Source organism: Anolis carolinensis, unplaced genomic scaffold, assembly GCF_035594765.1.
Source record: "Anolis carolinensis isolate JA03-04 unplaced genomic scaffold, rAnoCar3.1.pri scaffold_7, whole genome shotgun sequence".
NCBI lineage: Eukaryota > Metazoa > Chordata > Lepidosauria > Squamata > Dactyloidae > Anolis > Anolis carolinensis.
The window spans coordinates 19,457,932-19,479,648 of NW_026943818.1; the positions used below are offsets into that span (position 1 = coordinate 19,457,932).

The following is a 21,717-nucleotide window of genomic DNA, read 5'->3' on the forward strand; positions in this document are numbered from 1 at the left end:
GGGCCTATAAAACATACTCAATTAATTCAAAATATGGCACCCAGGAGTGACCACAGTACACCAATATTAAAATTGCTCCAATTGTGTTGTCGAAGGCTTTCATGGTTGGGATCACAGGGTTGTTGTATGTTTTCCGGGCTGTATGGCCATGTTCCAGAAGCATTCTCTCCTGATGTTTTGCCCACATCTATGGCAGGCATCCTCAGAGGATGAAACTAAGCAAGGAAGGTTTATATATCTGTGGAAGTTCCTGGGTGGGGGGAAGAATTTTTTGTCTGTTGGAGGCCAGTGTGAATGTTGTAATTAATCACCTTTGTTAGCCTTAAATGGCCTTCCCAGCCTCCTATCCTGGCTAGGGGGAATCCTTTGTTCAGAGTCGTTAGCTGCCCCTGATTGATTCCTGTCTGAAATGCTCCTTATTTACTGTTCTGATTTTGGAGTTTTTTTAAATACTGGCAGCCAGATTGTGTACATTTTCATGGTTTCCTCCTTTCTGTTGAAGTTGTCCACATGCTTGTGGATTTCAGTGGCTTCTCTGTGCAGTCTGATATGATAGCTGTTGGAGTGGTCGAGCATTTCTGTGTTCTCAAATAATATACTTTGTCCAGGTTGGTTCATCCACAGATATATAAACCTTCCTTGCTTAGCTTCTCCATACCTCACAACCTCTGAGGATGCCTGCCATAGATGTGGGCGAAACGTCAGGAGAGAATACTTCTGGAACATGGCCATACAGCCCAGAAAACATACAATAACACTGTGATCCCGTCCATGAAAGCCTTCGACGACTCTACAAAGCTTTGGTCATTTTTCTTGTTGGCAGAGTAAGTTAACCCACACTGCTCCAATATCTATCCTGGGTGATAAACTAGGACAAACAGTGTGTCCTCATCTCCTGGTTCACCTGCTTGTGGTGTGATTCAGTGTCCAGAGCCAGCAGACAGTCACTAAGCAGTCACATGGCCTCAGGGACACTTGCATGCGCAAGACCAACTTGGGAAACTCTCTGGGGCAAATTGGCACACCAGTTTGGCATATTTGCATCACTGAAAGCAGCACAACCCAGGGCCAAATCTCCAGATCTTTTTAAAAATGATGAAATGTGTGGTGCCACTTAGAAGTCAGGTAGGGTCACGGTATGCCTGAAGAGAGCTTAAATCCCTGAGCGAGATCAATGCCTCTTTGTTGAAAATGGTTTGAGACTTAAAACAACCTACCGTATATACTCGAATATAAGCCAACTCGAATATAAGCCGAGGCACCTAATTTTACCACAAAAAAACTGGGAAAACATTGACTCCAGGATAAGCCGAGGGTGGAAAATTTCAGAAATAAAAATAGATACCAATAAAATGACATTAATTGAGGCATCAGTAGTTTAAATGTTTTTGAATACAGTAGAGTCTCACTTATCCAACACTCGCTTATCCAATATTCTGGATTATCCAACGCATTTTTTAGTCAATGTTTTCAATACATCGTGATATTTTGGTGCTACATTCGTAAAAAATGTAATTACTACATAGCATTACTGTGTGTTGAACTACTTTTTCTGTCAAATTTGTTGTATAACATGATGTTTTGGTGCTTAATTTGTAAAATCATAACCTAATTTGATGTTTAATAGGCTTTTTCTTAATCCCTCCTTATTATCCAACATATTCGCTTATTCAACGTTCTGCTGGCCCGTTTACGTTGGATAAGTGAGACTCTACTGTATTTATATAAAGCTCAAATTTAAGACAAGACTGTCCAACTCTGATCAAATCATTATTCTCATCTTCTTCAATGTAAATGTGCTTATGTATCTTTTTAATAATAATAGAGTAAAATGATACATGTAATAATAAATAGAGTAAAATAATAAATGCAATAATAATAATATCAGAGTGAAATAATAAATGTATTAATAATAATAATAAAAATAGAGTAAAATAAATGTAATAGTAGCAACAATAGAGTACAATAATACATGTAATTATAATAGAGTAAAATAATAAATGTATTAATAATAATAATAAAAATAGAGTAAAATAAATGTAATACAGTAGAGTCTCACTTATCCAACATAAACGGGCCGGCAGAACGTTGTATAAGCGAATATGTTGGATAATAAGGAGGGATTAAGGAAAAGCCTATTAAACATCAAATGAGGTTATGATTTTACAAATTAAGCACCAAAACATGTTATACAACAAATTTGACAGAAAAAGTAGTTCAATACGCAGTAATGTTATGTTGTAATTACTGTATTTACAAATTTAGCACCAAAATATCACGATATATTGAAAAAATTGACTACAAAAATGCGTTGGATAATCCAGAACGTTGGATAAGCGAGTGTTGGATAAGTGAGACTCTACTGTAATAACAAATACAGGAAAATAATACATGTAATAATAAATAGAGTAAAATAATAAATGCAATAATAATAATAAGATCAGAGTGAAATAAATGTAATAGTAGCAACAATAATAGAGAAAAATAATAAATGTAATAATACCAATAATAAGATCAGAGTGAAATAATAAATGTATTAATAATAATAATAAAAATAGAGTAAAATAAATGTAATAGTAGCAACAATAACAGAGAAAAATAATAAATGTAATAATACCAATAATAATAGAGAAAAATAATAAATGTACCATATATTCTCGAGTATAAGCTGACCCAAATATAAGCCAACCAGGACCCTCACCCGAGTATAAGCTATAGGGGGCTTTTTCAGTCTTAAAAAAAGGGCTGAAAAACTAGGCTTATACTCAAGTATATACAGTATGTATTTTCAAAGCCAGATCGCAGATTAAAACAACAACAAAAGTATCAATGGAAAGTAAACCAAAAAAAATCAAAGTGGAATTTGAGGCCATTTAGTTTTACAATTGTCAATTTAACACTCAGAATATATTTTGGAATATCAAAAAGCAACAAGAGTGTAAAAGACTCTACAATGAATTAGCACTGAATTTCTTTGTACCTCATGTGGATAGCGAGGCCATCTTGGATGCCAGAGGGAATCAGGTCAGAAAGAGAGTCCGAACTGACAGAACCGGGCGACAACGACTGCTCTTTATCCTCAATCAAGTCGATTTTCACTAAGGAGCTGGTCTCATCCTCTGAATTGTCCTCCGATACGGAACCAATGATGAAGCGCGAGTGAGCGTTGAGCTCCAGCAACTTGTCCGCCGAAGAAGGATCACCCATGGCGCCTCCCAAGTAGGACTGCACCACTAGAGGAGGAAGAGAAAATGACAATATGAATAACAACCACTATAAAAACTGAGAAAGCATTAAAATGGAGGAATAGTAACCTTCTACAAGCCTCCTTTACTAGGTTTTTATCATTTCAGAAGCCCTTGAGAAGATACTGCAAGTCACTTCTGGTGTGAGAGAATTGGTCATCTACAAAGACGTTGCCCAAGGGACTCCTGGATGTGTTACCATCCTGCTGGGAGGCTTCTCTCATGTCCCCGCAAGCTAGAGCTGACAGACGGGAGCTCACCCAGTCTCACGGATTTGAATAGGCAATCTTTAGGTCAGCAGTCCAGCCGGCACAAGAGTTTAACCCATTGCGCCACCGCAATGTTATCTGTTATGTATATAACTGAGATTGTGTACTATATTGTATGTGTATATTGGTATGTAGTTTTCCCTTAACTCTATGTTGTTTGAAGTTGTGGAAGGGCTTACAGACCATGTGACCCAGATCTGAGAATGTTCAGAGTGAGACTCCATTTTAAAATCAATTTGAATTTTTTTTTGTTCTATAGGTTATTTTTTACAATTTTATAATTTGTGTATGCTTTTGTTTTACTGATGTATTGCATACTGTTATTGCTTTTATCTCGTATTATCTGTAAGCCGCACCGAGTCTTCTTCAGGGGACATGGAGGCAGGGTATAAATAAACTTATTATTATTATTATTATTATTATTATTATTATTATTATTATTAGTCTGTACGCAACAAAGAAGAGACTGAAACAGAATGCTTTAGAGAACTTACTGTTTGAACTCTCAGCCAATAAGAAATGTACCTGTATCTCTCTCCCCCGGACTGTGGTGGAGGCTCCTTCTTTGGAGGCTTTTAAGCAGAGGCTGGATGGCCATCTGTCGGGGGTGCTTTGAATGCGATTTCCTGCTTCTTGGCAGGGGGTTGGACTGGATGGCCCATGAGGTCTCTTCCAACTCTACTATTCTAAGATTCTATGATTCTATGTATGCTAAATACATGAAATTTGTAAGTAAATCAACTATGTTAACTTTTAACTAAGACTACTCATTTTTGGTCTCTTGAGAGCATGATTTGAAAGCAATATATTTTATGGGAGAGTAGATATATTTTTTGGGCAACTGAAATTCTGAAGATCTGCTATACAGGTCACTTATCTAACATAAACGGGCCGGCAGAGCGTTGGATAAGCGAAAATGTTGGATAATCACGAGGGATTAAGGAAAAGCTTATGACATTATGATTTTACCAATTAAGCACCAAAACATTTTTATGCTGCTTATGTAATGTATCCGGGGGCCCTGGTGGCACAGTGTGTCAAAGCGCTGAGCTACTGAACTTGTGGACCAAAAGGTCCCAGGTTCAAATCCCGGGAGCAGAATGAGCGCCTGCTGTTAGCTCCAGCTCCTGCCAACCTAGCAGTTCGAAATGTGAGTAGATCAATAGGTACCGCTCTGGCGGAAAGGTAATGGCGCTCCATGCAGTCATACCAGTGGCCACATGACCTTGGAGGTGTCTATGGACAACGCCGTCTCTTCGGCTTAGAAATGCAGATGAGCAGCAACCCACAGAGTTAGTCACGACTGGACTTAACGTCTGGGAAAACCTTTACCTTTACCTATGTAATGTATGCTGTCTGTATCTTTGTTGTAAACCGCCCTGAGTCCCTTCGGGGAGACAGAGCGGTATATAAATAAAGTTTTACTTACTTACTAACAATAATACTTTATTTACAACCCACCCTATCTCCCCTCGGGGAGTTGTAGTGTTTCTTTAAAAAAACACCTTGATCTGGAGGCGCTTCTAAGAGTATCGCCCAGCAGTAGGACCAGCAAGTATTAAAGGAAGCTCACCTCTGACGATCTTTGTTATCTGAGTTGTTATCCACTGCCAGAATGAACTGAAAAGGAAAATACAACACAAAGAGATTAGATTCAGGTGGAAGTCTGGACTGCAGGCAGGATTAGTGAGCAGTTGACATTCAAAACGTTCAATGAGCCCCTGCCAGTCGGGTGAGACAACACTGGGATGAATGGGAAAAGGAGGGTAACATCTCCTAGACATACTTTGGGCCAAGTGCCCTAATTTGGGGCAATTTACCACCCTTCCTTACTCTGCACTGGGTGGCACACAAACATATTTCACATTGGGTTGCTGTGAATTTTCCAAACGCAGCATTGCCCAAACACGAATCAAGGAATATGAAAGGCACTACACACTAATAATAATTCAACCAGAGAAGTCAGCCGTAACACAGCACTTGATGTAGCAACCTGGACACAGCATGTTATTTGAGGTCACAGAAATGCTGGACCACTCTCACAAACGCCATGTCAAGACTACACACAGAAGCCACTGAAATCCACAAGCATGTGGACAATTTCAACAGAAAGAAGGAAACTATAAAAATGAACAACATCTGACTATCAGTACAGTGGAGTCTCACTTATCCAAGCCTCGCTTATCCAAGCCTCTGGATTATCCAAGGCATTTTGGTAGTCAATGTCTTCAATATATCGTGATATTTTGGTGCTAAATACGTAAATACAGTAATTAAAACATAAATTCACTGCGTATTGAACTACTTTTGTATGCTTCATGTCGATTTTATCAATTGTTTTACTGATAATTGAGGTTTTATTGGTATAATTGTTTTATTGTTTTATCATTGATATTTGATTGTTTTATCGGGCTAGGCCCCATGTAAGCCGCCCTGAGTCCCTTCGGGAGATGGGGCGGGGTATAAAAATAAAGTTATTATTATTATTATTATTATTTTGTACATTTGTTGTATAACATGATGTTTTGGTGCCTAATTTGTAAAATCATAACCTAATTTGATGTTTAATAGGCTTTTCCTTAATCCCTCCTTATTATCCAAGATATTCGCTTATCCAAGCTTCTGCTGTTTAGCTTGGATAAGTGAGACTCTACTGTATTTTAAAAAAAACTCCAAAATCAGGACAGTAAAGAAAGAACACTCACAAAGCAGGAATTTCAGACAGGAAACAATCAGAGCCAGCTAACACCCCTCAACAAATGATTCCCCTAGCCAGGAAGCAGCCAGGCTTTGAAGCTGCAAGGCTATTCAATGCCAATCAAGCTGGCCAATTACAATATTCACACTTGCCTCTGACAGACAAGAGTTCTTTTTCCCACCCTGGACATTATTCCACAGATATCTATATATATAAAAGAGTAATGAAATTTCGGCCTAGGACAAAACAACAAAACTGCACATCCCAGAAACACTAAACTTGGCAACACAACCCCGCATTCATGCTTCTACGTTCATAGAACAAAAAGCTCCAACAACTCCAGAAAACGGCCAGGCTTTGAGACTGCAAGGCTATTCACTACTATTCCACCTGGCCAACAAAGGATTCCCATAAGCCACAGCAACGCGTGGCCGGGCAAAGCTAGTATATACAGTCGAGTCTCACTTATCCAACATAAACGGGCTGGCAGAATGTTGGATAAGCGAATATGTTGGATAATAAGGCGGCATTAAGGAAAAGCCTATTAAACATCAAATTAGGTTATGATTTTACAAATGAAGCCCCAAAACAACATGTTAGACAACAAATTTGACAGAAAAAGTAGTTCTATACGCAGTAATGCTATGTAGTAATTACTGTATTTATGAATTTAGCACCAAAATATCACGATATATTGAAAACATTGACTCCAAAAATGCGTTGGATAATCCAGAATGTTGGATAAGCGAGTGTTGGATAAGTGAGACTCTGCTGTATATATAAACCTCTCTTGCCTAGTTTTCAACAGACCTCACAATCTCTGAGGATGCCTGCCATAGATGTGGGTGAAACGTCTGGAGAGAATACTTCTGGAACATGGCCAGACAGCCCAGAAAACTCACAGCAGCCCAGTGATTCTGGCCATGAAAGCCTTGGACAACACATATTTCCCAATTTGTGCACGAGGGCCCCTTGGGATGGGAATGCAGACGGCCCTGACATGCCAGCGCCAAACCCAGAAGTTTATGGGAACACAAATGGTCAGGTATTTCCAGCTATCTCTTCCCTTTTACAGTGGAGTTGCTAAGCCGGGTCTACCCAAATTATTGACGTTACCAAGACTAAAGAAACACCATGTCTAAAAACAGTATTTTAACTGAGTGACTGGGCATTGCAATTCCCCAATGGAGCTTCTCCAAACTCTGTGTGCATCCCCTTTCTCATAATGCAATCTACAGGTTGAGCTGGGAGCTTTGACAGGTACCAACAAGTGCACAGATGTACCAACGCAGCAACTCCATTCCCATTCAAATCCCAGCCTTGTACCGCCCACCCGTCACATGCAACACACACAGACACACACCCAGCAGGCCTCGGATCCTGCTCTAAGACACCCACACAGATTTACGACTACAAGGCAAGACTCACCCTGCAAGACTTTCCCAAGACTTGCAAGGCTTCCCCCGTCCTAACATTTCCAGGCCAGGGAGGAATACATGATCCTAGAATTACATGCCTTAGAGGCCACAGGAAACTCCAGAGTAAAGGTTTGGACTATCTTGTTGGCTATGAAACCATTGGGGGCCTAATATAGCATTTTGACACCCCTTACCTCCAAATACTTCCCCTTTTTAAAATGCCTCCCTTATTGAATGAAAACACATTATCCGACGCAGTTTTGGGGACCTACCGTATATACTCGAGTATAAGCCAACCCAAATATAAGCCGAGGCACCTAATTTTACCACAAATAAACTGGGAAAACATTGACTCCAGGATAAGCCGAGGATGGGAAATTTCAGAAATAAAAATAGATACCAATAAAATTACATTCATTGAGACATCAGTAGGTTAAATGTTTTTGAATATTTACATCAAGCTCAAATTTAAGATAAGACTGTCCAACTCTGATCAAATCATGATTCTCATCTTCTTCAATGTCAATGTGCTTATGTATTCTTTTAATAATAATAGAGTAAAATAATACATGTAATAATAATAATAATAATAAATACAGGAAAATAATACAAGTAATAATAAATAAAGTTAAATAATAAATGCAATAATAATAATAAGATCAGAGTGAAATAATAAATGTATTATTATTATCAATAATAATAATAATAATAATAATAATAGAGTAAACATATCACACAGTCCTAGACACTTGGGAAGTGTTCGACTTGTGATTTTGTGATATGAAATCCATAATAGAGTAAAATAAATGTAATAGTAGCAACAATAACAGAGAAAAAGAATAAATGTAATAATACCAATAATAATAGAGAAAAATAATAAATGTACCATATATTCTCGAGTATAAGCTGACCCAAATATAAGCCAACCAGGACCCTCACCTGGGTATAAGCCGAGGGGGGGCCTTTTCAGTCTTAAAAAAAGGGCTGAAAAACTAGGCTTATACTCAAGTATATACAGTGTGAAAATGAGCCAACAATGTGATGAGGCGGCTAAAAAAGCCAATGGGATTTTGACCTGCATAAATAGGAGTCTAGTGCCTAGATCCAGGGAAGTCATGCTCCCCATCTATTCTGCCTCGGTCAGAACACACCTGGAATCACACTGTGTCCATATCTGGGCTCTTCAATTGAAGAGAGATGTTGACAAGCTGGAATGTGTCCAAAGGAGGGCGACTCAAATTATCAAGGGTCTGGAGAACAAGCCCTATGAGGAGTGGCTGAAAGAGCTAGACACATTTAGCCTACAGAAGAGAAGGCTGAGAGGAGACACAGTGAGGGCCATGTATCAAGATGTGAGGGGGAGTCATAGGGAGGAGAGAGCAAGCGTGTTTTCTGTTGCCCTGGAGTCTAGGATGTGGAACAGTGGCTTCAAATGACAGGAGAGGAAATTCCACCTGAACTTGAGGAAGAACTTCCCTACTATGAGAGAGCTGTTCAGCAGTGGAACTCTCTGCCCCGGAGTGTGGTGGAGGCTCCTTCTTTGGAGACTTTTAAACAAAGGCTGAATGGCCATCTGTCAAGGGCGCTTTGAATGCAGTTTACCTGCTTCTTGGCAGACTGGATGGCCCATGAGATCTCTTCCAACTCTAGGATTCTATGATTCTAAGACACAATCAAAGCCCTCATGAATGATGGCCATCCAGCCAATGTTTTTTTTTAAAAAAAAAAATTCCACAAAAGGAGACTCCAAGGCACCGTATTCTACTGTTGAACAGCTCTTACCATCAACTCTATTTAATATTTAGGTGGAATCTCTTTTCCTGGAATCCATGGCTCCGTTGTGTCCTAGGCCCCTTCTACACCGCCACAGAATCCAGATTATCAAAGCGGATAATCCACACGATATGCCTTGAACTGGAGTCTATGCTGCCATATAATGTTGTTCGGGCTCTGCCCCATGTAAGCCGCCCCGAGTCCCCTTGGGGAGATGGTGGTGGGGTATAAGGTTTCTATTATTATTATTATTATCATTATTATTATTATTATTAGGAACCCCGGTGGCAAAATGTGTTAAGGTGCTGAGCTGCTGAACGTGCAAACCGAAAGGTCCCAGGTTCAAATCCCGGGAGCGGAGTGAGCGCCCGCTGTTGCTCCAGCTTCTGCCAACCTAGCAGTTCGAAAACATGCCAATGTGAGTAGATCAATAGGTACCGCTCCGGCAAGAACGTAACGGAGCTCCATGCAGTCATGCCAATGGCCACATGACCTTGGAGGTGTCTACGGACAACGCCGACTCTTCGGCTTAGAAATGGAGATGAGCACCAACCCCAGAGTCGAACACGACTGGACTTAATGTCAGGGGAAAACCTTTACCTATTATTATTATTATTATTATTATTATTATTATTATTATTATATAATCCAAAGCAGGAGCCCCGGTGGCGAAGTGCGTTAAAGCACTGAGCTGCAGACCGAAAGGTCCCAGGTTCAAACCCCGGGAGCGGCGTGAGCGGCTGCTGTTAGCTCCAGCTCCTGCCAACCTACCGTGTTTCCCCGAAAATAAGACAGTGTCTTATATTATTTTTTGCTCCCAAAGATGCGCTAGGTCTTATTTTCAGGGGATGTCTTATTTTTCCATGAAGAAGAATTAAAATTTATTGTTGAACAAAAAAATGAACATTTATTATATCCTGTACAGTAGTTTTCATCACAAACCAACATAACCAAACCAGATGAACTGTGACTCCTATCAAGAATTTCTTGTTATTACCATTATTTCCATGTACAAGTCATATGTACATTTACCGATCCTGCATGCTCTGGTGTTTTGTTTGGCGGGCGCCGAGCATGCTTCCAAACAAAAACTTTGCTAGGTCTTACTTTCGGGGGAGGCCTTATATTTAGCAATTGAGCAAAACCTCTACTAGGTCTTATTTTTTGGGGATCTTATTTTCGGGGAAACAGGGTAGCAGTTCGAAAACATGCCAATGTGAGTAGATCAATAGGTATCACTCCGGCGGGAAGGTAAGGGCGCTCCATGCAGTCATGCCGGCCACATGACCTTGGAGGTGTCTACGGACAACGCTGGCTCTTCGGCTTAGAAATGGAGATGAGCACCAACCCCCAGAGTCGAACACAACTGGACTTAACGTCAGGGGAAAACCTTTACCTATTATTATTATTATTATTATTATTATTATTATTATTATTATTATTATTATTATTATTATATTCCAAAGCAGAACATCCAGATATTATATGGCAATGTAGAAGGGGTCCTAGTTTCTGGAGCAACAGAAAACAAGCTTGCCCCCTCCTTAATGAGCCATCCTTTCAAAGATGTAAACACAGCTATCTTTGGATTCTACAACTCCCATGATGTCTAGACTCCCATGATTGCATAGCATTGAGTGTAGGGCCCCCTTGGAGCAGGTGGAAAGAGTGAGAGAATGTCAGGGTGAGGGAGAAACCTCTCCGGGCATCTTGGGCCCACGTTTGGCCCTCAAGGGACCCCAAAGGCGGCCTCTGGGCCACAGGCACCCACCTGAAGGCGTTCTCTGCCGGGAGAGGCCCCTCTCCTCCAGGCCTGGCGCAGCAGGCGGGTGATGCTCCTGTCTGGGCGCAGATGACTGGCAAAGGCTCTCCCATGCAGCGTGAGAGAGAGCCGGGAGTGTATCACACACCAACCAGCCACTGGCTCCTCCTCTTCCCCCCAGTCCCTCCGCCTCTTTGGCCAAGAGAAAAAGGAGAGCCACTTAAAGGATCCTCCTCCTCCTCCTCCTCCGTGGCTTCCCTCCTCTTTTTCCTTTTCTTTTTCCGATCTCCTGCCGCCACTCCGCATGCAGCATCACCCACCACACTGCCGGTGGTGTGATGGGAGAGGTTACTCCCGGTCAGTCACCTCTGACCCCCCAGTCCATCCCCACTTCCCAGTCTGGAATGCAGGCTCCTCATTGGCCGCTGGCACTCACACCAAGGTGTGGGTGTCACCAATCCGAGGAGGAGGCAGGAGGGGCCAATGGAGGTGGCCTGAGCGGCTCATGGCGCTGCCTGATTGGCTCCCGGGACGCAGGGGCCGGAGCTTCCCAAATTCCCAGCACTAGAACTTAAGAGCTTTCTTGAGATGCTTGGCTGGATCGACAATTTAGAATTAATGCCATTCGGCACCACTTTAACTGCCAAGGCAATGGAACCCTGGGATTTATAGTTTGGTGAGACACTAGCACCCTTTGGCAGGGAAGGTGCAAGACAAAAAACCAGTACAAGAAAGCCACACTACAAACTAGAGCTGACAGCTGGCACAACAAAACATTGCATGGAAAGTTCCTTGACAAAATTGAAGGAAAAGCTGATAAGGAGAAGACCTGGCTCTGGCTCACGAATGGGACCCTGAAGAAGGAGACAGAAGGCCTGATCCTTGCAGCCCAGGAGCAAGACATCAGGACAAAGGCAATCAAGGCCAAGATCGAAAAATCAGCCGATGACCCAAAATGCAGACTATGCAAGGAAACCGACGAAACCATGGATCCTATCCTCAGCTGCTGTAAGAAAATCGCACAGACAGACTACAAACAGAGGCACAACTATCTGGCCCAAATGATTCATTGGAACTTATGCCTCAAGTACCACCTCCCAGCAGGAAAGAACTGGTGGGATCACAAACCTGCCAAAGTATTGGAGAATGAGCACGCAAAGATACTGTGGGACTTCCGAATCCAGACTGACAAAGTTCTGGAACACAACACACCAGACATCACAGTTGTGGAAAAGAAAAAGGTTTGGATCGTTGATGTTGCCATCCCAGGTGACAGTTGCATTGACGAAAAACAACAGGAAAAACTCAGGACCTCAAGATTGAACTGCAAAGACTCTGGCAGAAACCAGTGCAGGTGGTCCCGGTGGTGATGGGCACACTGGGTGCTGTGCCAAAAGATCTCAGCCAGCATTTGGAAACAACAGACATTGACAAAATCACGATCTGCCAACTGCAAAAGGCCACCCTACTGGGATCTGCAGCATCATCCGAAAATACATCACACAGACCTATACACTTGGGAAGTGTTCGACTTGTGATTTTGTGATACGAAATCCAGCATATCTATCTTGTTTGCTGTGTCATAATAAAATGATAATAACAATAATAATAACAACAACAACATCACACAGTCCTAGACACTTGGATATGTGATCCAATACAACAGCCAGCAGAGTGTCTGCTGTGAACTCATCTTGTTGTGTTTCAAACAATAATAATAATAATAATAATAATAATAATAATAATAATAATAAAAAGGCCACCTTACTGGGATCTGCATGCATCATCCGAAAATATATCTCACAGTCCTAAACACTTGGGAATGGTTCGACTTGTGATTTTGTGATATGAAATCCAGCATATAGACCTCATTTGCTGTGTCATACTATGTCTTTGTGTCAATAATAATAACAATAACAATAATAATAATAGAAAAGGAAGCAGAGGGATTCTGCAAGTGAAACAAACAGTAGAAGAAGATAAACATGCACTGGCAGATTATGTGAAAGACAGTCAAGAACCAACATTGATGGAAGTCAATAGTAGAGAACTGCTTAAAGTGCAAGTGACAAGGAATGAATATCATAAAAATACAATGCAGAGCAGAAGAGACAATGCAAAAACGCATGGACAGTTCGTGGGGAAAATTGAGAACAAAATTGACAAGGAAGTGGCTCACAAAAAGGAGCTGGAGGGCCTGATTCATGCAACCCAAGAACAAGCCAGAATTGAAAAGTCAGAGACAGATTTCAAGTGTAGACTCTGCAAGGAGGCAGACAAAATGATGGATCCCATACTTAGCTGCTGCAAGAAGATCGTGCAGACGGACTACAAGCAGAGGCATAATACTGTTGCTCAGATGATCCATTGAGCTTGTGCCGCAAATACCATCTGCCTGTGACAAGGAACTGGTGGGATCACAAGCCGGAAAAAGTTATAGAAAATGAACACGACAAACCACTCTGAGGATTCAGACTGACAGTTTTGGAGCACAATACTCCTGACTGCACAATCGTGGAAAAAAACAAAGTATGGATTGACGATGTTGCAATCCCAGGTGATGGCAGGATTGATGAAAAGCAAGGGGAAAAGCTGACACAATACGAGGATTTAAAGATCAAACTGCAAAGACTCTGGCACAACTGAGTAAAGGTGGTCCCAGTGGTGACTTCCCCAAAGTTCATTTACTGAATTACCTTAAAGATCATTACAATTTTAATATAAAAGACCTTGTAAAACTGCAACTCCCAGGATTCTATAGAATTGAGCCATGGCATCATTTATATATATATGAATGAATGAAAGAAAAGGGCTCGGGCTGTGGCGCAGGCTGGAGAGCAGCTGGAGAGCAGCTGCAATGAATCACTGCAATGAATCATTCTGACCGGGAGGTCATGAGTTCGAGGCCCGCTTGGAGCCTATGTTTGTTTATCTTTGTTCTATGTTAAAAGGCATTGAATGTTTGCCTATATGTGTAATGTGATCCGCCCTGAGTCCCCTTCGGGGTGAGAAGGGTGGAATATAAATGCTGTAAATAAAATAATAATAATAAATAAAATATTATAAAATACTATGGAAGTGGTATTTATCTCCAGTTAGATTGAATCAGATAAGACAAGAAATATTCAAACCAATGTTGGAGAGGTTGCCAGGAACTAAGCTCATACATTCATATGTGCTGGTCCTGTAAATTTATACAAACACTTTGGGAAACAGTATTTAAAGAAATAAGAGCAATAATAAAAATAGAGTTAAAGAGTACATCAGAAATAGTATTGTTATCAATATATGATAAGACAATAGCCTCATAAGAAGAGAAAGAATTTACCTCTAGTTTATTAACAGCTGCAAGACTGATAGTTGCAAAAAATTGGAAAAAAAAATCCATTTAGAAGAAAGGTCCTATGTGATATTGTTAATAATACATTAAAAAAATAAACAACAGAAAGGAAGAACTGGAACCAACAATATGCAGTGTTTACATCTATATTATTATTATTACTACTAGGACTATTAAAATTTTGGATGGGACCCATAGACACCTCATACATATAGATATCCTGAAGGTTATATTATGTCCAATATTGTAAATCATTTTGTGTATGAAACCATTTTGTGTTTGCAGGGAGGAGCGTGACTGCTGAAGGAACACAGGTTTCGGGAGGTCCTTTTCCCTTTTGCAAGGAGCACAGTCAAAAGGGCAAGGTTATTTCATGTTTGGTTTAGGTCAGCTTGTATCCAAACTACAGATCACCCCACAGAAAGCAAGCAATGACATCACACTGTCCTTTGGCTGGGAAGAGACCGTGAAAGCAAAGCCAATGACAACAAATGAAATAAAAGCCCCGACTGTTTCAAATGGTTTCAGGAAGCTCCATGTAAACATCCATTTAGGAGACTTTTCATGTCATTTCTGTCCTGATACTAACTATTTTGTGGTTAAGGGAATACTTGCTAATGATCTTACTAAAAGACTAGCTGTGCCCGGCCACGCATTGCTGTGGCAAAGTGGTGGTGGTATTGGATAAAATTTGTTGTGTAATTTTTATTTGACTTTATTTGAATTCTTTTTAATTTTATTGTAAGTTATATTTTTATTTATTGTATTTTATTATTTTCTTGTATTATTTTTAGTTATTTTCTGTTATTATAGTATTTTATTGTATTAATTTTTAGTGTTTTTTAATTATTTTTATTGGGTTGCTAGGAGACCAAGTTGGAGGAGCTTAGCCTTCTAACTGGCAGCAATTGGATAAAAGCAATTATTCCTCTCTCTCTAATTAGGACTTTATTTTCCTTTTCTTTTTGTTGTATCAACCTAGAGGCGTGGATGATGGGTTGTGTTGTCAAATTTCGAGGTTGGGGGGCCTGTAGTTTTGTTGTTTTGTGGGTCGCCATGATGCCATCACTCTTTTATATACAGTAGAGTCTCACTTATCCAAGCTAAACGGGCCGGAAGAAGCTTGGATAAGTGAATATCTTGGATAATAAGGAGGGATTAAGGAAAAGCCTATTAAACATCAAATTAGGTTATTTTATAAATTAAGCACCAAAACTTCATGTTATACAACAAATTTGACAGAAAAAGTAGTTCAATATGCAGTAATGTTATGTTGTAATTACTGTATTTACGAATTTAGCACCAAAATATCACGATATATTGAAAACATTGACTACTAAAATGGCTTGGATTATCCAGAGGCTTGGATAAGTGAGGCTTGGATTAGTGAGACTCTACTGTATATAGAAAGTAAGTAGGAGCTCACATTATAGCCCTTCCCTGGGGACCCACAGGTTGAGAACCACTGTACTAGAGGATTGGGGAGAATTCACCATGATTTATTTGTAGTTGTAGGTACGGGATGTATAGTTCACCTGCAATCTAAGAACACTCTGAACTCCACCAACAATGGACCTGGAACTAACTTGGCACACAGAACCCCCACGACCAAGAATACAATACTGGAGGACTTTGGAGAGATTTATAGGAATTGTAGTTCACCTAAATCCAGAGCACACTATGAGCCTAAACAATGATGGATCTGGACCAAACTTAGCATGCATACCCAATATGCCCACATTTGAATACTGGTGAGTTTTGAGGTGAATTGGCATGGACATTTTGGAGTTGTAGTTACTGGGATGTACAGTTCACCTGCAATCAATGAGCACTCTGAACTCCGCCAAAGATGAAATTGGACCAATCTTGGCACACAGCAAAAAATACTGGAGGTCTTTGGGGAAAATCCACCTTGTTTTGGGGGAGTTATAGTTCACCTACATCCAGAGAGCACTGGGAACCCAAACACCAATGGATCTGGACCAAACTTGTCACACAGACCTGATATACCAAAGTTTGATTACTGGAGGGGAATTTCCTTTCTGCGAGTTGTAGTTCATAATAATAATAACAACAACTTTATTCTTGTCTCCCCGAAGGGACTCGGGACAGCTTATACAGGGACTAGCCCAAAAACAACAACATAGAATGCCATACAACAGTAATGAAAACATTAATTTAAAACAATATAACAAAGGTATAAACAACATAACGTAACAGTTACTATAAAAGCCTGAGTGTTGATTGCTACACCCACAAGAGAAACTGTAACCTCCACCAATGATGCCTGTGTCAATGAGGCAGAAGAACAAACCAAACATAAAGAGAGGTTACATTAAAAGGTAAGATTAGAAGAAATGCTCACCTAAGATGTATGGATTCCAAAAATGTTGGATATGGCAGAGATGGACAGACTGGCTAGGTTTATACAATCTCCAGAGCCTTCCAAACTTGAAGAAGAATGGCGGCCTTTTATTGACTGTTTAAAAGAAGAAAATGAAAATATTGGGTTTTTTTTACAGCATTAAGAGAAAATTAGTAGTATAGGGATGTAAGAATAAAAAGGAAGTAATAGAAAATTTAGTGACAAGAGTAGCAGGATTTCCAATGATATATAAGGGATCCTGGAAAGTTACCGTAATCTACCAGAGATAGAGACTTCAGGCAGGAGATATACCTAGCAATGGCAAAACTTGGGACCATTAACTAGCAAAAGATATATGCTACCATGGGGTAATAGCCTTTTCTCCATCACCAAGCTATTTGGCAGATTAACTATTACCAAACTCAGAAGCTTCCAAGTTCTTGCCTAACAGGGTTGGGACAAGTAACAGATTACCATTCTGCATTGTTTCAATGCACTCCTTAAGCTACTTAAAATAGATATTGCGTACAACGAGTGTTTAGTCCCATCTGGCAATATGAACAACTGGATTTACAAGACCAAGGTGGTTCTCAGCCAAACTATCTCAAGGGCTGATGTCGAGATAAAGATACAGGGTTTGTCCGATGTACCACTTCAGACAGGAAGAAGTGGGTGCCTTTTATCATATGGGTATTTTCCATCACAAGTCCAGCTGCCAGGCGGAAAACGGGAGAGGGCTCCTGTGCCTTGAATGGTTATGCCAAACCATTGTTATCTGATTGCCTGACAGATAATCATTAACATCTTTATACATGACTTAGATGACAGAAGAGATGACACGCTTATCAGATTTCAGGCGGCTTCATAGTGGGGAGTAGCAATACTGCACAGGGATGGAACAGGATTCAAAATGACCTAAACAAAATTAGTTTCAATGAAGATAAATGCAAAGTACTACATCTGGGCAGGATGGGAGATAACTCACTTGAAAGCAGTCCAGGCGAAAGGGATCAAAGTGTCTTAGTAGACCATGAACAACACATGGTATTTCGACTCTCGGTATTTTATTTATTTATTGTATCAGAAGCAAATTGAGAATACAATAATAAAGCATTAAAAAACCACAAAGTTAAAAACTTGGCATTATGCTAAATTTCCTTTGACCAGAAGCTGGATGCTTTGAGCACCTCTGGTGTGGCTGTAAAGAGGTCCTCCATTGTGCATGTGGCGGGGCTCAGACAGCATTGCAGTCAGTGGTCTATGGGTTGCTCTTCTCCACACTTAGGAGCCCCATTTCTTAAGGCTGGCTATGCATCTTGTGGTACCAAAGTGCAGTCTGTTTAGCGCCTTTCAAGTTGCCCAGCATTCTTTGTGCCAGGAGGGAGTTTCTCATCCAGTATCAGCCACTGTTTGGGGTTCCGGGTTTTAGCCTGCCACTTTTGGACTCTCGCTTGCTGAGGTGTTCCCGCGAATGTCTCTGTACATCTTAAAAACTATTTCTTGATTTAAGACTTTGGCATGCTGGCTGATATCTGAACAGAGGATGGGCCAGAGAGGACAATGCCTTGGTCCTTTCTTTGCTGGCTGCTACTTCCCAATGGATATCAAGTGGTGCAATACGGGCTAAACAATATAATTTCTCCAATGGCATAGGACGAAGACATCCTGTGATAATGGAATATGTCTCATTAAGAGCCACAGCCACTGCTTTAACGTGCCACACTGGGCATGTGTACTCAGCAGCAGAGCAACAAAGCACAAGGGCAGATGTCTTCACTGTGTCTGGTTGTGATCCCCAGGTTGTGCCAGTCCACTTTCGTATGGTATTATTTCTAGCACCCACTTTTTGCTTGCTAGTCAAGCACTACTTCTTATAAGTCAGAGCACGGTCCAGAGTGACTCCCAGGTATTTGGGTGTGCTGCAATGCTCCAGTGGGATTCCATCCCAGATGACATTCAGAACTCGAGATGCTTGTCTGTTCTAAAGATGAAAAGCACAACTGCATTATAGATGGATTAGAAATCTGTTGGTTTTCCCTGTAATAGTTAGGAAGAGCGCCTAAAGCTTTGGAGAGCTTATGTTCAACCATTTCAAAACTCTCTGCTTGAGCGGTGATGGCACAATCGTCAGTATAGATGAAACTCTCTGTCCCTTCTGGCAGTGGCTGATCATTTGTGTAAATGTTAAACAATGTTAAACATTAGTATAAAGCAGGCCTGGGCAAACATTTTGGTATAAAGGAGGCCTGTGCAAACCGGCTGTTAGGAATTGTGGGAGCTTAAGTACAAAACACCTGGAGGGAGGGCCGAAGTTTGCCCAGGCCTGGTATAAAGCAGAATCCCTATTTCAAATAAGCATACCTCTCATATAGCTGGATGCTTCAGTTTTTTTGTCTGGCTGTTCTGACAAAGGCCTTGTTCTTCATTCCACACTGCTGCCCTCCTCGCCAGAGGTTGAACAAAATATCCTCCATAATCTGAAAAAGTCGAATTCATTGTCAACATCTCCAAACACTTGGTTCCATAGTCAGGTTTTAACTTGTTTTCTAATGCCCTTGACATTGCTGCACAAAATGATCTTATGATCATAGCGCAAGCTAGAGCCACTCCATACCTGGCTAAATTTAAATGCAACGTGGGCATGGAAACCTACCTCTTTTTTTACACTTCCACTATATATTAGAAAACTTTTTACCCGGGCTAGATTCGAGCAACTCGACATTAAGTCTAAGCTAGGTAAACATCAGAATATCCCCTATACGAAGAGAACCTGTGGATGCCGTGAGGCAGATGCAGAAGTGGAGGACTCAGAACACTTTTTCTTAAAATGCCCCTATTACAACAGGATTCGATCTTTCTATTTAGAGGCTCTGCTGGAGAACCATACTCATTTAGAGAATAAGGAGAAATTGCACATCCTTCTACAGGGTTCAGATAAAAACTCTATTTTAAAACTGACCCTTTTTACGCAAAAAGCGCTGCCCATCCGTGAGAAGATGGAAGCGGAGAGCTGTGATATTAATGCCAATAACAAAATCCAAATTTAAAATTTACTGTGGACAAGCCACTAGTTTTACTTACCCTTTGCCCCCGCTTAAACCTTACCTTAAGGGAATAATTAATTTTAATCTTTTTATTCTGTATTTGCACAACTACCTAGGAGTGGGTTGGTAGGCTAGTAGGCCGGGATACATGGTTTTACTGTATGTATGGGTGTGTACGTTTTGTATGTCTCACATGTTTTGATATGGTCAAAAGTGACTAATCAATAAAGAGTTGTTGTTTTCTCAACTCTGTCTGCCTTTATTAAACAGCTAAAAACATGGTTTTTCAAATGTGCATTTGAACAATCAATGACATGTTAGACCCCTCTCATTGACATACTGTTTCTTCGCACTTTTATTTTCCCTCATTCCTATCTCAAATTATCTCAGGAGATGCTTTGACATTTGTCCAGGCACTTTATTAACGGTCTTCAAATAATGCACTTTTTGACCTGATTGCCTCCATTTTATCTACTGATGGTGATGTTCGTTTTATTACCTTCCCTATCTGGTCACTACGGTGTTTTTGTATTTTGTGTTTTTAATGTATCATATCTGAATGCTACGTTGATATTGTTTTCACTTACTTATATTGGTTTTAACTGTCATATTTTGTTTTTGTATTGGGCTTGGCCCCATGTTAGCCACCCCGAGTCCTTTCAGGGAGATGGTGGCAGGATAGAAAAATAAAGTATTACATTATTATTTATTATTAATGGGTTAAACTCTTGTGCCAGCAGGACTGCTAGCCTGGAGGCTGGGTTGCTTTTAGGTTCTGTGATGTTTATTGATGTATTTTATGATGTTTATATTTCATTGGTTTAATTGTTTTTAATTATTTATTTACTTCATTTTTACCCCGCCTTTCTCAACCCGAGGGGACTCTATGCGGTTTACAGATCCAGCAAAAATTCAATGCCTCACCGGTAAACAATGCTATTGTTTTGGTTATGTGTTTTGATTTTGTACCTTGGATTCTCTGTTTTTCGGGACTTGGTCCCCATGCAAGTTGCCCCGAAGACCACTGAGATATACACAATACACTACCAGTATATTATACTATCAGTACTATATAATATATTGTACTATAACATAATATATAATATATATTAGTTACAACACTACTAATATCATCCATAGTATATTCATATAATGTAGTATATTACAACACTACTAATATTATATATAGTATATGCACACAATATAATATATTACAACACTATCATATATAGTATATTCATATATTACACTACTAATATTATATATAGCATATTCATATAATATAGTATATTACAACACTATTAATATTATAGTATATTCACATAATACAGTAAATTACAACACTATTAATATTATATATAGTATACTAGCTGTGCCCGGCCACGCGTTGCTGTGGCAAAGTGGTGGTGGTATTGGTTAACAATTGTTGTGTAATTTTTATTTGACGTTATTTTTGTTTTTTAATTAATTTTATTGTAAGTTATCTTTTTATTTATTATATTTTATTATTTTCTTGTATTATTTTTAGTTATTTTCTGTTATTATAGTATTTTATTGTATTGATTTTTTAGTGTTTTTAATTATTTTTTAGTGTTTTTTATTATTTTTTATTGGGTTGCTAGGAGACCAAGTTGGAGGAGCTTAGCCTTCTAACTGGCAGCAATTGGATAAAAGCAATTATTCCTCTCCCTCTAATTAGGACTTTATTTTTCTTTTGTTTTTTGTTGTATCAACTTAGAGCCATGGATGATGGGTTGTATTGTCAAATTTCGAGGTTGGGGGGCCTGTAGTTTTGTTGTTTTG

The 21,717-nt window shown here is 39.9% G+C and overlaps 1 protein-coding gene across 6 annotated transcripts in view; it reads right to left on the bottom strand.

The window, feature by feature from the left end:
* The window catches only part of acaca (acetyl-CoA carboxylase alpha), a 178,059-nt gene that overhangs the window by 155,219 nt on the left and 1,123 nt on the right, over nt 1–21,717 (bottom strand). For 2 of the 6 annotated variants that reach the window (XM_062959348.1, XM_062959346.1), the window contains exons 1-3: nt 11,175–11,529; nt 5,088–5,134; nt 2,981–3,233 (exon numbers count right to left, since the gene is read on the bottom strand). In XM_062959348.1, the coding sequence (XP_062815418.1) occupies nt 2,981–3,233; nt 5,088–5,134; nt 11,175–11,278 (404 nt within the window). In that variant the 5' untranslated portion in view covers nt 11,279–11,529. Of the gene's footprint in view, nt 1–2,980; nt 3,234–5,087; nt 5,135–11,174; nt 11,530–16,870; nt 16,985–19,231; nt 19,348–21,717 lie in introns of those variants that run through there. The other 4 variants (XM_062959347.1, XM_062959345.1, XM_062959349.1 and 1 more) reach the window with 3 other exon arrangements.